Source organism: Cynocephalus volans, chromosome 1 (assembly GCF_027409185.1).
Source record: "Cynocephalus volans isolate mCynVol1 chromosome 1, mCynVol1.pri, whole genome shotgun sequence".
Taxonomy (NCBI): Eukaryota; Metazoa; Chordata; class Mammalia; order Dermoptera; family Cynocephalidae; genus Cynocephalus; species Cynocephalus volans.
Window position 1 is genome coordinate 41804255 of NC_084460.1, and position 14009 is coordinate 41818263.

Consider the following 14009-nt stretch of genomic DNA (forward strand, 5'->3'; position numbering starts at 1 on the left):
TGTAATGCAAATAGCAATACTAATACTATGAGTAACAATAATTGCAAACATTTACCTAGTAGGCAGCCTTAAGTACTTTAGGTATACAAACCTATCTTCACAACACCCCTATGAGGTAGGTACTATCAATATTTTCATTTTATGGAGGAGAAAACTGAGTCCCAGTAAGGCTGACTAACTTGCCCAATGTCACACTGCCAGGAAGTGAGAGAACAAGACTGGAGTCCAGGAAGCCTGGTGCTGGGGCTCATACTCTCACCATGCTGTCCCTCCCACTCCTATCCTGCAGAAAGTAATTCTGAGGAAGACATCAGCCCAGGTGTGACAGGCCCCCTTTTCCAGAAAAGGAAAGCCAAGGTCTGGAGGAAGTTCCTCAGCAGGAAAAATGGGGGGGCAGGAAACCGAGCCAGGTCTCCCAGGTTGATGTCTGGTTTAGTTGGGGTGAGAAGGTCCTTTCAGAACAGGCCTTGGTCTCTCCTAGAACCTCAAACAGGAGGTGGGAGCTGGGACTGAGGCAGGGCACTGTGTCAGGCCTCTGTGGGCTCCCCCAGGCCTGGACACCCCATTTTTCTGGTCCCAGATGTAGGCAGAGCAGGACTCACTTCTCAGTAAACTGTCTACACGTCTGTTTTTGGACCCCATGCTATAAATGCCCTACTCGGGCACCATGAGAAGTTTGGCTGACTGGTTCTAGCTCATTCCAGAGAAGTCCAAGGAGCCTACAGACAGGGGTGGGAAGTGGCTCAAAGAAGCAGGAGGAATCGTCCTTCATTCTACCCCTCACCCCCAGGCACCCGGAGCCAGCCACTCTCAGCTTGTCAGGAAAGGTGCAAGAGGCATGTTAAATCCAGGGGACTACCAGGGATGTGTGAAGTGGTGAACAAGGGCTTCTTTTATTATTACCCCCAGGGAAAAGCGGCTCTCCAGCCGCTGAGAGCCCAGAGGGCAGAGGGGCAGTCAGCTCCATCCAGTAGAGCCTGGAGCTGGCCTCTGAGCAGGACTGGGGGACTAGGAATGATTTTGTCATGCCTGGAACGCCCTCCATTTCCATATCATCTCCTCCTGCCAGGCCCTCTGCTGCCTGCCCATAGGCAAGTACTGCCCTCTCTAGGCCTCAGTTTCCTTATCAGCAAAATGGGACTCTTGACCTTGCCTGCCTCACAGGGTTGTCAGGAAGATCAATGAAACTAAGGCATTTAGGGCAGGGCTCCCCAACCTTGGTGCCACTGACCTTTAGGGCCTAAGAATTCTTTGTCGTGTTGGCTGTGCCTTGTCGGATATCTAACAGCATCGCTGGCCTTTACCCACTAGTTGCCAACAGCACCCCACCGCAGTTGCGACAATCAAAATTGTCTCCAGACATTTCCAAATGTCTCCTGGGGAGCAAATTTGCTTGAGAATCACTGATTTAAAGCATTTCTTCTAAGGCCTTAAACAGAGTAGGTGCTTTGTCCCTGAAGTTACCAACATTTTTTGAGCTCTTTACAAGCATCATCTATTATTACTATATGCATTTTACAGATGAAGAAACTGAGGCACAAAGAGGTTAAGTAACTGGCCCAAGGTCACACAATTGGTTAAAAAGCCAGGATTTGAACCAAGCAGGTAAACCCAGCCTCCTACCTACCATGCTTGACCAGCTTATGGGAGCATACCGTCTCCATAAAATCCGACCCTCAGAGAGCTCCCCAAGACTTCCAAACTCCTCTCTGAATGACATGTCTCTCCTCTGGGAAGCCTTCCTTGATGTCCCCCTCCCCATCCAGCACAATCGTTCCCTTCCCCCTTGGCTTCCCTTAACCACGAAGGGGCGTGGGTTTTTCCACCAGGCGACCTAGGCTTGAATGCTGGCCCCACTACTCAGTTGATGGCTGTGAGATGCAGGGCAAGTGGCTTCACCTCTCTGGGCTTCAGCTTCTTTATCTGTAAAATGGGTCCGTCGCTCCAGGTTATACAGAATGGCTGAGAACACAGACTCTGCAGCCAGAATGCTGGGTTTGAATTCCAGTTCTGCCACTTCCCAGCCACAGGAACTTGGGCAAGTGACAGAACCACTCTGTGCCTCAGTTTCTCCATCACACCTACCCCAAGAGCTGTGATGAACATCCATGAGCTAATAAACAAATCTTGAGTGCTTAGAACCATGCTTGGCACTAAGTAAGTGCTAGAGAGGTATTAGCTATGGCTCTTATGAGGTCTCTTGGGGGACAGAGGAGAGGACCTGAATAAGGCATGTGGCCAGGACATCAACCAATCTGAGTTTACTCCCTGCAGCCTTCCAGGGACCGGAACTTTCCTGAAGGGAGCTTGAGGTGGTTGGAATCAAATTCCAGTCTCAGCCCAGATAATGTCCCCTGCAGGGGAGTAGAGCAGAAGTGAAGAGGGAGGGGAACCCACCAGGCTGGCCTGCAGGGCAGGGGCGCTAGCCTTCCAGGCCCTTCTCCAATGTCTTATCCAACTGAGAATCACTGTTATGTTCTGTGTATGGGTACCTCACCCACCACCACAGGCACATCGCCACTGGCCGCCCTCCTCATGCAGATTTCAAGGACAAGCAGGTAGAGCAGAGAGCCTGGTCTCTCTATTCAGCTGCCATCATTTATTGAGCACCTACTATGGGCAGGGCACTTTCAAGTCTTCCCAGCAGGTGTCATGGTGACCACTTTGCAGATGAGGAAATTGAGGCTCAGGGAAGGGAAATGACTTGCCAGGAAGTGAAGTGACCTTGTATGTCTCTTCCTAAGGCCCCTGATGGACCTCAGCTGGAGAGAACAGTTCGAGCACACGTGCGTGACTTGTTCCAGGCCCCAGCCAGGTCTTGCCCTAACTAGGGTACTAACTTTGTGTCTTCAAGGTCTGGGGATGTCAGAAAATCCTGTTCATCTGTCCAGAGGGCACTGTCCTATTGAGTTGGGTCAGGAAACATGATCTTGCTCCCCGCCGTAGCACTGGGAATCATGCCAGCCTGTTTACACACCTGGTAGAAGCTCCGGGAAAGCGGAAAGTTGGCTGGGCCTCAGAGGAATGGTTTTAGGTCAAGGGGTCTGTGTGCCTACTCCAGGCAAGGGGCTACAGGGCACCTGGTGGGGAGAGCATGTAGGGGCACAGATGAGGGCTCTGGGACCACCTGGCTAGGAGAGGCTGGGAAAGTCCCTCTATGCCCCCTCTGGGCCTCAGTCTTCCCAGCTGAAGAAAGAAAGGACTGGAAACACTGATTCCAGCTCAGATATTCCATAAACCAACCACCGTTGGAGGTTTTAGAAAGTGCACATGTTCTGAAGTCAGAAACCTGGGTTCCAGGGCCGGCCCATGACTCACTCGGGAGAGTGCGGTGCTGATAACACCAAGGCCACGGGTTCGGATCCTATATAGGGATGGCTGGTTAGCTCACTGGCTGAGCGTGGTGCTGACAACACCAAGCCAAGGGTTGAGATCCCCGTACCGGTCATCTTTGAAAAAAAAAAAAAGAAAGAAACTTGGGTTCCAATTCCAATTCCAATTCATTCATTCAACTGTCATTTCCTGAGCACCTACTATGTTTCAGACACTGTTCTAGGTCCTAGGGAGGCTGCAAAGAACGTGACAGCCGAGGGCCCTGTCCTTACATTGCTCACAGCCTAGTGGGCGATGCAGACACTGAACAAAGAAATGATCATTTCAGATTAAGGTGAAGTCCATGAAGGAAATAAAACAGGAATCTGTTTTAGAGAGTGATTGGTAGGGTGAGGAGAGCAATTGTGCTTGAGAAGGGGTCAATTCCTAGAAGGAGGAATTATTGGGTCTAAGACCTAAATGACCGGAATGATCCAGCTGTGGAATATTAGGGGGAAGAGCATTCCAGGGAACAGCAAGTACAATGGCCCTGAGGCAGGAGCAAGCCTTGCTGGTTTGAAGAACTAAAAGAATATCTATAAGTGAGGAAAGAGATTGTAATAATCATGTTTTCTGGTTTCTGTATTTGATGCTCTGATACCCTGGATTGACTGCCTTCCATCCCCCACCCCTCATCCCCCAAGGCTAGCCAATTCCTAAAGATAATAAACTACCATCCTGCAAGCATTCCTTCATCTGCAAAACAACCAATCCAGCCACCTCCTTTACTGGGCTTTCACATTACAGGCCACTATCAATCTCCCCTAATCACTCCAGAGCCAGATAACAGACAACTAGGGACAGCCTCTAGGCCCCAGAACCTGCTGAAATTATTCAAACTGGCCAATCATAAACCTGCCTACCCAGACTTGCCTGCTTCTTCCACAAAAACCACCATAAAGGCTCTTGCCCAGGTTTTCTTTGGCTCCCTCTACCTCCTTGAGGGGCCTGGTGCTTCCCCACATGGCCCTGTGTGACATGATGTGCCTCCTGTTCCTAAAGACCTGTAAATATAATAAATTTCCTCCTTCATGACAGTGATTTCTGTGTCTGTGTGTTTACCATACCTGATGAAAACAGATTCTGGTACCCTTAAAACAGAGACAAGGTAGGATAGGAGGGCAGGAGCCAGATGATGCAGGGCCTTGGGAGCCACAGCCATGACTTTGGATTCCATTTTAAACCCTACTTACCAGTTGGGAGACCTTGGGTACATCACTCCACTGCTCTGGCCTTTGTTTACTTCCCTGTAGGGCCACCTTGTTGGATGTTATAAGGATGGGCTACAATGCACATGAAGCAAGGGGCACAATACCTGGTACTTAGCACGTGCTCAATCACTGGTTGCTTTTGCCAATTTCTGCCCTCCTGGCTCTATGGTCTGGAAGTCCGCATCTCAAGAGTTGACACGAGGGACTCCTTTCTCCCTGTGCTCAGGACGTTCCCACTTCTGGCCTTTTGTTTCTGCCGTTCTCCAGGAGCACCTTTCCTTTCTCTCTTTCTCTCGCTACATCCAATCCAAGTGCAAAATCAGCTGGAGACAAGAAGCCCTCAAGCTTAATGGTGAGTCTCACAGCCTTTCTCTGTCACTGAGTCACCCCAACCCCCTGCCCTGGCTCTCAAAGTGGCCCCTGATTGTTCTCAGAGTGCACTGCGTCAGCATCTCTATGCAGGAGGCAAAGGGCCTGGAGGAGGGAGAGAAAGCAAGAGTGTGGGAGCCAGCCTGGGAACCAAGCCCATGGCTGCCATCTGCCTTATGGGGACAGGGGCTCCTGCTCTCTGCACCTTGGACTCCCCACTGGGCAAATGGAGATGATCACGCAGCTCCTTCTTGCAACTGTGGTACGATTAATGAGAAAACCCTTGCCAAGCACATGACTGGCATTCTTTCTTTCACTTATTCAGTGCATATTTATTGAGCACCTACTATGTGCCAGGCACTGTGCTAGGCACTGAAGATACAATGGTGAGCAAGACAGACAAAAAAAAAGAAAATCCCTGTCCCGGTGGAGCTTACATCCCATGGGGGAATACAGATGATACACGGACAGATACATAGTTAAATACATAATATATTGTCAGGTAGTAATAAAGACCATGAAGAAAAATAAGACAGAAAAGAGAATGGAGTGTGAAGAAGTTTTTATTGTATATTTTATTTTTATTTATTTATTTTTTTTAAAAGATGACTGGTAAGGGGATCTTAACACTTGACTTGGTGTTGTCAGCACCACGCTCACGCAGTGAGCAAACCGGTCATCCCTATATGGGATCCGAACCTGTGGCCTTGGTGTTATCGGCACCGCACTCTCCCGAGTGAGCCACAGGCCGGCCCCTTATTGTATATTTTAGACAAGGTCTAAAGATAGGGGCAGGGAAGGCCATTGATGAGATAAAATCTGAGCTGAGCTGAACAGAGTGAGGGAGCGAGCCTTGCAAACATCTGGAGGAACAGCAGTTCAGACAGAGGAAACCACAAGTGCAAAGGCCCTGGAGTGAGAGCAAGCTTGGGATATTTAAAGGACAGTAAAAAGGCCACAGTGGCAGGAGCAGAGGGAGCAAGGGGTAGAGGGGTTGGGAGATGGGATCTGCATGGGAGCAGGGGCTAGAGCTACTACACAGTCAATAAATATTAGCCGTTCTCATCCTTTGTTGAGGGCCTACTGTGATTGGAACAGAAGTAAGTGAATTTGACTAACCCCCTTACATCTCTTCTGGAAGTTAGGCATCAGAGATTAAATGGAATGTCACTAGAAGAATATGTGGACAACAGACATCTGGGAAGGGCTGTGCACTGGAGAAGGGGTGGCGGTGCTCACCCCTGCCCTCCCACACCCTCGCTGTGGGGCCTCAGGCAACTCACTACCTTCTCTGGGCCTCAGTTTCCTTTTAACGGGAGTTAAATTAAAACAATCACCAAGTCTGAAATGCTACGATGGCAACTGCTATAATAATAGCTGACATTTACCGAGCACTTGCTCTGAGGCAGCACTCCACAAAGTGCCTCTCACATAGGACCACAACACTCTGAGGCTGAACTACGGTTAGAGCCAACCTCCAGGTGAGAAAATGAAGGCACAGAACTGACCATTTCAACATAGCTCTTCCCATCGAATGCTACCAGCATCTCTTATTTTGTCCAAATCAGTTTCAAAGATCCCACCCAGAAAAAAAATGCGTAAAGGTTAGACTGCCAAAGAAACAAAATTTATGTGTCCTCTGAGATGCATGCATCGTGCCTGTAAACTTACTTATTCATCACAAAATTCCATGAAGAAAGGACTATGAATATCTCTACTTTTCAGATAGGGAAACAGGTTCAGAGAGGTGAAGTTACTCTTCCTGAAACACACAGCTCTTTGGGGAAGAGCCAGAGATGAACTTATATCCAAATGAATCCAAAGCCTGGACCTTTTTAACCAAACCAGGCTCTTTCTCCTGAACACCAGGGTTTGCAACCCAGGAACAAGGGGCCTACATGGCTGGACCCATCTGTGAATGATGGACAATCAGTGCATCAGAATTCAGAAGCAGAAGCGAAGCTAAACATCCCAGTCCCCTCCCGGGAGAACCAATCCAGTGGGGTGGATCTGCCATTCATTTCCAATTGCTGCTGTAACAAAAGACCCCAAATGTATTACTTTACTGTTTTGGAAGTCAGAAGTCTGAAATCATTTTCACTGGTCTAAAGTCAAGGTGATGGCCAGACTGGTTCCTCCTAGAGGCTCCGGAGGAGAATTCATTCCTTACCTGTTCCAGCTGCTGGAGGTCGCCTGCACTCACATCACATTGCTTTTTCTCTCTGCTGCCATCACCGTCCGACTCTGACTCCTCCTGCCTCCCTCTTATGAGGACCCTTGTGATTACATTGGGTCTATCCAGATAATGTAAAATAATCTCCTCATCTCATGACCCTCTCCTTGATTACATCTGCAAAATCCTTTTTCCATAAGAGGTAACATGCGCAGGTTCAGGGGATTAGGACACTAATATCTTTGATGGGCATTTTTCAGCTGACCACATGCTGGAGACTTCCTTTACTTAGCCCACCAAGCGTCATGGTGGAAAGAAGGCCATCTGGGTAGTTCCCTCATTTTACAGATGAGGAAACCAGGAGCCAAGACTGGCAGCCAACCTCATAAATTCCCAGACAAGGCATGTACCCAGGCTATGAGTTCCATATTTCTCAAGGTGTTAAAGGCCAACTTTGGAAGACTTTAGATCGTACACAGAAGGACGGTAAAGGACACTGAGGTTACTCCCTTTCTGATTCTCTCTTCCTCTTCATTACTTCCAAAACCCAGTGTCAGTTTGGTACTAGCTTATCTTTAATTTCTCTCTTGATCATTTCCCTCCCTTTGAAACAAAGAGAGGGCAGATCTCAGGCTCTCAGCTTCATGCAGGCAGCAGTATGTAGCCAGAATTAACCAACGTTGGATATTTATTTAATTTTTGCTAGTTTTCTTCTATTAATCACTCATGATGATGGTTTCTCATACATGATACTGACATAAAACCTCCTTTTAAAGTCATTTAAGTAATTTTTTAAAAGGCGGGGGGAGGGCAGTAAGGCATTAATGTAAAAAAAATTGGATAAATAATACAAATGTAATGAAGTAAATAATATTGAGTGGGAAGGGGATCTGGCAAAAATAACGTGGGTTGTATTTGGATGACAGAAATCAAATCAGACCCCGCTCCATTTTGGGGTGCATGTGGACAAATCCCCATCTGAGCTCTCTGGGGTTCAATGAGATGATATAAATTAAAAGCACTCGGCAGTGTCTGGCCAGAGAAGGTGGTCAATCCACAGAGCTCGACTTGCAGTTTTTTCTGGGAAATTCCTATTAGGGGAAGATTCAAGGGCCTCTCAGAACCCTGGCCACCCAGTCTTTCAAAATCTAGGACCAAGAGAGAAGGAGCAGGAACTGAAGGAATATTTAGTAGCTGTGTAACCTCAGGAACATTACTTAACTTCTCTGTGCCTTGCTTTCCCCATCTGTAAAAATGGAGATCATTATTGCTCCTACTTTTGAAAACTAATGTGAAGAGTAAATGAGCTCAAATGTGCACATAAAACAGCATATGGTAAATGTGGGGAAAAAATTGTGATTATTATTATTATTATCATAAACTGTCACTATGTATTGAACACTGCACTGGACAATTTCTATAACTTCATTAAGTCTCATAATAGCCCTTGGAGAGGGTCTGAGTCCTCCCCACTTTACAAATGAAAAAACTGAGGCTCAGAAACTCAAAGTCTCCAGTCCAGGCTCCCCTCTTTTATAGTTTCAGAGCCAGGTCTGCCCGACTCTAAGGCCCATGCTTTTTCCATCATTTCATTTCACTGAGCCTCAGTTTCCTCATCTGTGAAATGGGAGAGCTAAAACATACTTTGAACATTGAATTAAAAAGAATTTATAATGCAGGTATCACATATTATTTCACTGAGCCCAAACAACAACCAAGAAGGAAGATGATATTATAGCTATGTTATAAATGAAGAGAGAGGCCTGGAGAAGTAAAATGTCTTGCCCAAGGTCACAGAGCAAGTGTGTGGAATGAGAATTGAGTTCTGATTCCAATGCCTCAAGACCGGAAATAAAATGGCCATTTTCCTGGTCACCACCTACCCAAGAATTAGGCAAATGCAAGAAAGTGGGCCTCTGACCTAACAGGTACACTACCATCCTGAAAAAGATCACCCAGAACAAGTCTGCTGCTAACCCATATGACACTTTTGTGCAAATTAGAAAAGGGACCCTTCTTCAAGTGGATCCAGCTCTGCACTGTGTGCCCAGTTTGCCACATGGAGTACGGGTTGGTTCAGCCTCACTTGCCTCCTCAAGGCCCTTTATGCAGTGCATAACTTGTGCAACACTCTGTAGCAGCCCTGCCCAGAACATCCTCAAACTCCTCCTCCTCAAAGCATCCTCAGAGTCACCTGTGAGCACCCACTGTGAAGAACTCATCATGGCCAGATGGTCAGGACAGCTTAATTTGCTCTCAGTGGGTATAAGGCAGGAAGAGGGTGGCAAGACTTCTTTGCAAAAACAGGGGATTGGTGCTTATTTGTAAGCCTGTTCTAACAGTCCCATCTACACGGGACATCGCAACATGCCTGCAAGCTGTCCAAGGCCACTCCCCAAACCTCCAACTTCCTGGACAGCCATTCTTGGAAAAATTTGAAGTGGTGCCTCTCGCAGCATTCTGACTTCCTGAGCCTCTGGCACTCATAGCAAGAGCTGAGATCCCCAGTGGCACTGGTAATGGCAGCCACTGCATTCCAGAGCTGCATCCCACTCCTTTTCATCCCTGATGACAGCATTCCTGAGCCAGAGGACATAACGTAAGAATTGTTCCTCCTGGATCTGCTCTGCAAATTGACCCCAGTTTCCCTGCAGACCAGCTCACCAGTCGCCAGGGGATAGGTGCATGAGCCCCAGGCCTCTAGACCACACACAATTCTAGAACTTCAGAGTAGTAGTGGCCTGGAAATATCACCAAGCTGGAAAACCAGGCCCAGTGAGAGGCAGTCCCTCACTCAATACCACCGGGCAAATAGCAACTGCTCAAGCAGCTGAACTTCTTTCCTGATCTGTTATCTGCACTTTTGCAAAAGTTTTCAGAAACCCATATGTACAATACAACCTGAACTGATGGCTCCAGAATTTTTATGTGGCTTAGAGGCTTTGAAGTGGCAATCTAATTTTGGGAATGGGGGCAGATGCTGGAGACACTTGTCTTTAAGCCACATTTGCACAGCAAGCACGTTTTTAAGTTTGAGACTACCAACCTTTGTTTGGGGAGGCTATCACAGGGAGCAATTGGTGAAAATTACGGGAATTGTCTTGAAGGTACGTGTGCACAGCAAACCCACTGTGCGTGCTTTAAGTGTATGTCACAGATCAATAAAACAGCAATGTTTTCTAAGGATACTTTTATTCACCATGTACATTAGATTGAGAAACATGTCAGTTCTTAATATCCAAGAATGTAATAATGATGATAATATTGTGTAAATACTGTTGTAGGGGGAGAAGGCTTCAGGTATGCCAATAGAGATTTTTTTTTTTTTTTTTTTTTTTTTAAAGATGACCGGTAAGGGGATCTTAACCCTTGACTTGGTGTTGTCAGCACCACGCTCACCCAGTGAGCGAACCGGCCATCCGTATATGGGATCCGAACCCGGGGCCTTGGTGTTATCAGCACCACACTCTCCCGAGTGAGCCACGGGCCGGCCCTAGAGATTTTGAGGGAGGCTAAAATCCCCCAAGTAGCCGGACCTGCCTCCTGGGAGGAGACCCTGGCTTATCAGTCACTTAAAGCAGTAGTGACATCTAGGGCTACACAAAGGGTCTCCACCAGGGAACTGTAAGGAACAAGGAAGAGTTTTCATTGAGTTATAACTAAGCAAAGTGTGCAAAGCACAGCCATTAGAAGTATAGACTCTGGGGCCGGCCCTGTGGTTCACTCGGGAGAGTGCGGCGCTGGTAGCGCCAAGGCCGCGGGTTCGGATCCTATATGGGGATGGCTGGTGCGCCCACTGGCTAAGCATGGTGCAGACAACACCAAGCCAAGGGTTACGATCCCCTTACTGGTCAAAAAAAAAAAGAAGTATAGACTCTGCATTCTAGCTTTGTACCAGCTGTGTGACCTTGGGCAAGTCACCAAACCTCGCTGAGCTTCTGTTTCCTCACCTGTCTAATAGGGATGCACGTTGCAGCTGCCTCCCTGGTGGTTGTGGACATTACACGGGACAATGCTTGGGAAGCTCCTAGCATGGAGCCTTGCACACAGCAAGAGCTAAGCATTCAACGAAGCCTCTTCCTCATGAGGTTCACCACCATCACAGAGGGTACGGCATTCACGTTACCTCTCCCTGCCCTCCATTGGCATGCACAGAAGAGGATTCCCTGTGAACCTAATGAAGCTTGAGCAGGGGAGTCTCTCCTAAACCCTGTACTGGATTTTGTATTTGTAAATCTGTATCCTTTTTCTTAAAGAGATCCCTCAAATAGTACATGCTTCAGGCCTTATGACACTTGGATCTCCTCCTGGGTTTATGATCTTGGTCGAGGCAGAGCAGAGAGAAGCTGTCAGAACGCCTGCTAAAGCCTGTGTGTTTCATGTCTTCTTGCTTGGAGCTTTGCCTGGGGCTTCACAGACAACAATCAAGCCTCACCAATGCATCCTTCCACCAAAGATGTTTTACAAAGCCTTGCTCAGCCCTTCACATCAATCCCCAGGAGCTAATATGGTGATTGTCCCATTTTACAGACAAGGAAAGTGAGACCCAGAAGAGAAAGGAGGATGACCCAAGGTCCCCAGGTCAGCAAGTGACCCAGGATGGGCTGGTTTTTGAAAAGGTGACCTAATCATTTTTTTCCTCTTCCATGTCAAGAAAGTTTAACAGCTTGGATAATTCCACACTAAAGAACTTGCTTGTGTATTAGCCCTGGATTTCCTTGGAACGACCTGGTATCACCTCCTCATTCCCTGTGCCCAAGCAGGGCCCCTTCCTCCAGGCAGCTCCCCCTGTTCTCAAATGGTCGATGCTGGATAACACACCACTAAATTACACCTTCTCTTTACTTTTATTTTTGTCTTTTTTTTTTTTTTTTAAAGATGACCGGTAAGGGGATCTTAACCCTTGACTTGGTGTTGTCAGCACCACGCTCACCCAGTGAGCAACCGGCCATCCCTATATGGGATCTGAACCCGGGGCCTTGGTGTTATCAGCACCACACTCTCCCGAGTGAGCCACGGGCCAGCCCTTTACTTTTATTTCTGTGAACGCTTAATACTTCACTGAGGGATGGCGAAGCAACTTTTCGCAGGTAGAAGCCTTGTCTTATGAGCCTAGAGCCCTTCCATGATGCCCAAGATGGGCTGGACACAGGTGAGGGACTCAGTAGGGACCTGTGGTGCCATCTACTTCCAGCCCTCACTGTTGTTGACTTTTGTCAGGACTCTTGAACTCAACCTGCAGCCTTCGATCTTATAGGAATTACTTTCTTTGGGAGTCTGGAAATAGCTAGGCTTCTGGATTCCGACAAGCCAGGGTTTGAATCCCCACTCAGTAACTTGCTGTGCGAGTCTCAGCAAGTCACTTCCTCTCTCTGAGCCTTGATTTTCTCTTCTGGAAAATGGGGTAAATAATCCTCCCCCTCTGAGGGGCACCGAAAGGATTAAATAAAGTGATGCACATAAGGGAAAGCCTTACCCCTAGTAAGGGCTCATTAAATCTTAGCTTTCCCCATCAAGTGTGAGCCTACTGCAGAAAAAGATCAGCTAGCGCTTATTAGGCACTTGCTGTGTACCAGGCTTAGCTCTAAGAGATTTACCTATATTACCTCATTTATATTCACCACTATGCTATGGGTTGGCACTATCATTACCCCATTTTTACAAATGAGTAAACTGAAGTTCAGAGAGGTTAAGTGACTCGCCCCAGGTCACACAGCTTGGTACTCATTAAGTGTTCATTGCGACTGTCAAGCGAAATGTGCAACCCAGCGCCAAGCACATAGTGCGAGCTCAAAAAAGAAATCATTCCTGCAGAAGTGAGAAGCTCCAGAAAGCTGGATGGAACTCAGGCTCCAAAGAGCATTCAAGAAGGGACAACAGGAGCTGGGGGCGTTCACGGCTCCGAGGCAGGTTAAAGGGGAGAGAGGGTTGAGGGGGGTCCGGGGAAGGCTGTCTAGACCGGGACCTGGGCGGTCTCCCGCCTCAGAGGCTTGGCAGGAGAGGGTCCTGCCGGTGGCGCGCACAGGCAGAGGAGGCGTTACCTTGGGAGGGAGGGCGAAGACCACCGGCAGCAGCGCGAGCGGCGTGAACAGCAGCACCAGCAGCCGCCGCGCGCTCCACAACTTCTTGGCCAGCGCCGCCAGCGCCCCCATCGGCGCGGTCACCCGGCGGAGCGGGCCAGCCGGGACTGGACCGCCCGGCCCCGGCGCCGGCTTAAAGCCTGGGGGAGGGTCGGGGGGAGGGTCTGGGGAGGGGACTGCGCCTGGGACCCCGCCCCCTTCCTACTCCCCCCGGCAGCCAAGGGTGGTGCCTGCGCCGCTGCGACTGGGGAAAAGGACCCGGGAAAGCTGGGGAAAGTTGGGCACGCGAACTGAGGGGCCGGGAATCCAGCCGCAGAGGCGGCGGGGCCTGGGGTGAAGGCTCGCGGCTTCCCGGCTGTGTGGGCTGGCGCAACGGGCTCAACCTGTCCTTGCCACTGTACTCGCCGCCCGAGGAATGGCTGATAATGACAATGTGAGGATGTAAGGCGCTTATTAGTATGACCTGGGTTCAAATCCCGACCGTCGCTGCGTGACCTTGAGCCACGGCCTCTGAACTTGCAAGTGGAAGTGATGACAACAGCCTCGACCAGACAAGTGCACGCCACGTGTTTAGCGCGGTGCCTGGCGGAGCACACGCTCAGTGGGAGCTGTCACTGCTGTAGATATTGTTCTTCATTTTCTCCCAAGGTGGATTAGTCACCTGTGGGCTGGAGCCCAGAGGAGCCTTTTTTCTCCTCCTGGATAAATGTACAGGGGCGCAATTGCTGGGTGATTTGGTAGTTACGTGATTAGTTTTTAGAGAAACTGTCAAACTGCTTTCCACAGTGGCTGTACCATTTTACA

The 14009-nt window shown here is 48.7% G+C and overlaps 1 protein-coding gene across 1 annotated transcript in view; it reads right to left on the reverse strand.

Moving 5' to 3' along the window:
- SLC13A3 (solute carrier family 13 member 3) overlaps positions 1–13277 on the reverse strand; it is an 82723-nt gene extending 69446 nt beyond the window's left edge. Inside the window, exon 1 of the mRNA XM_063108791.1 lies at positions 13167–13277. Within this exon, the coding sequence (XP_062964861.1) occupies positions 13167–13277 (111 nt within the window). The remainder of the gene's footprint in view (positions 1–13166) is intronic.
- Positions 13278–14009: the final 732 nt, after the last annotated feature.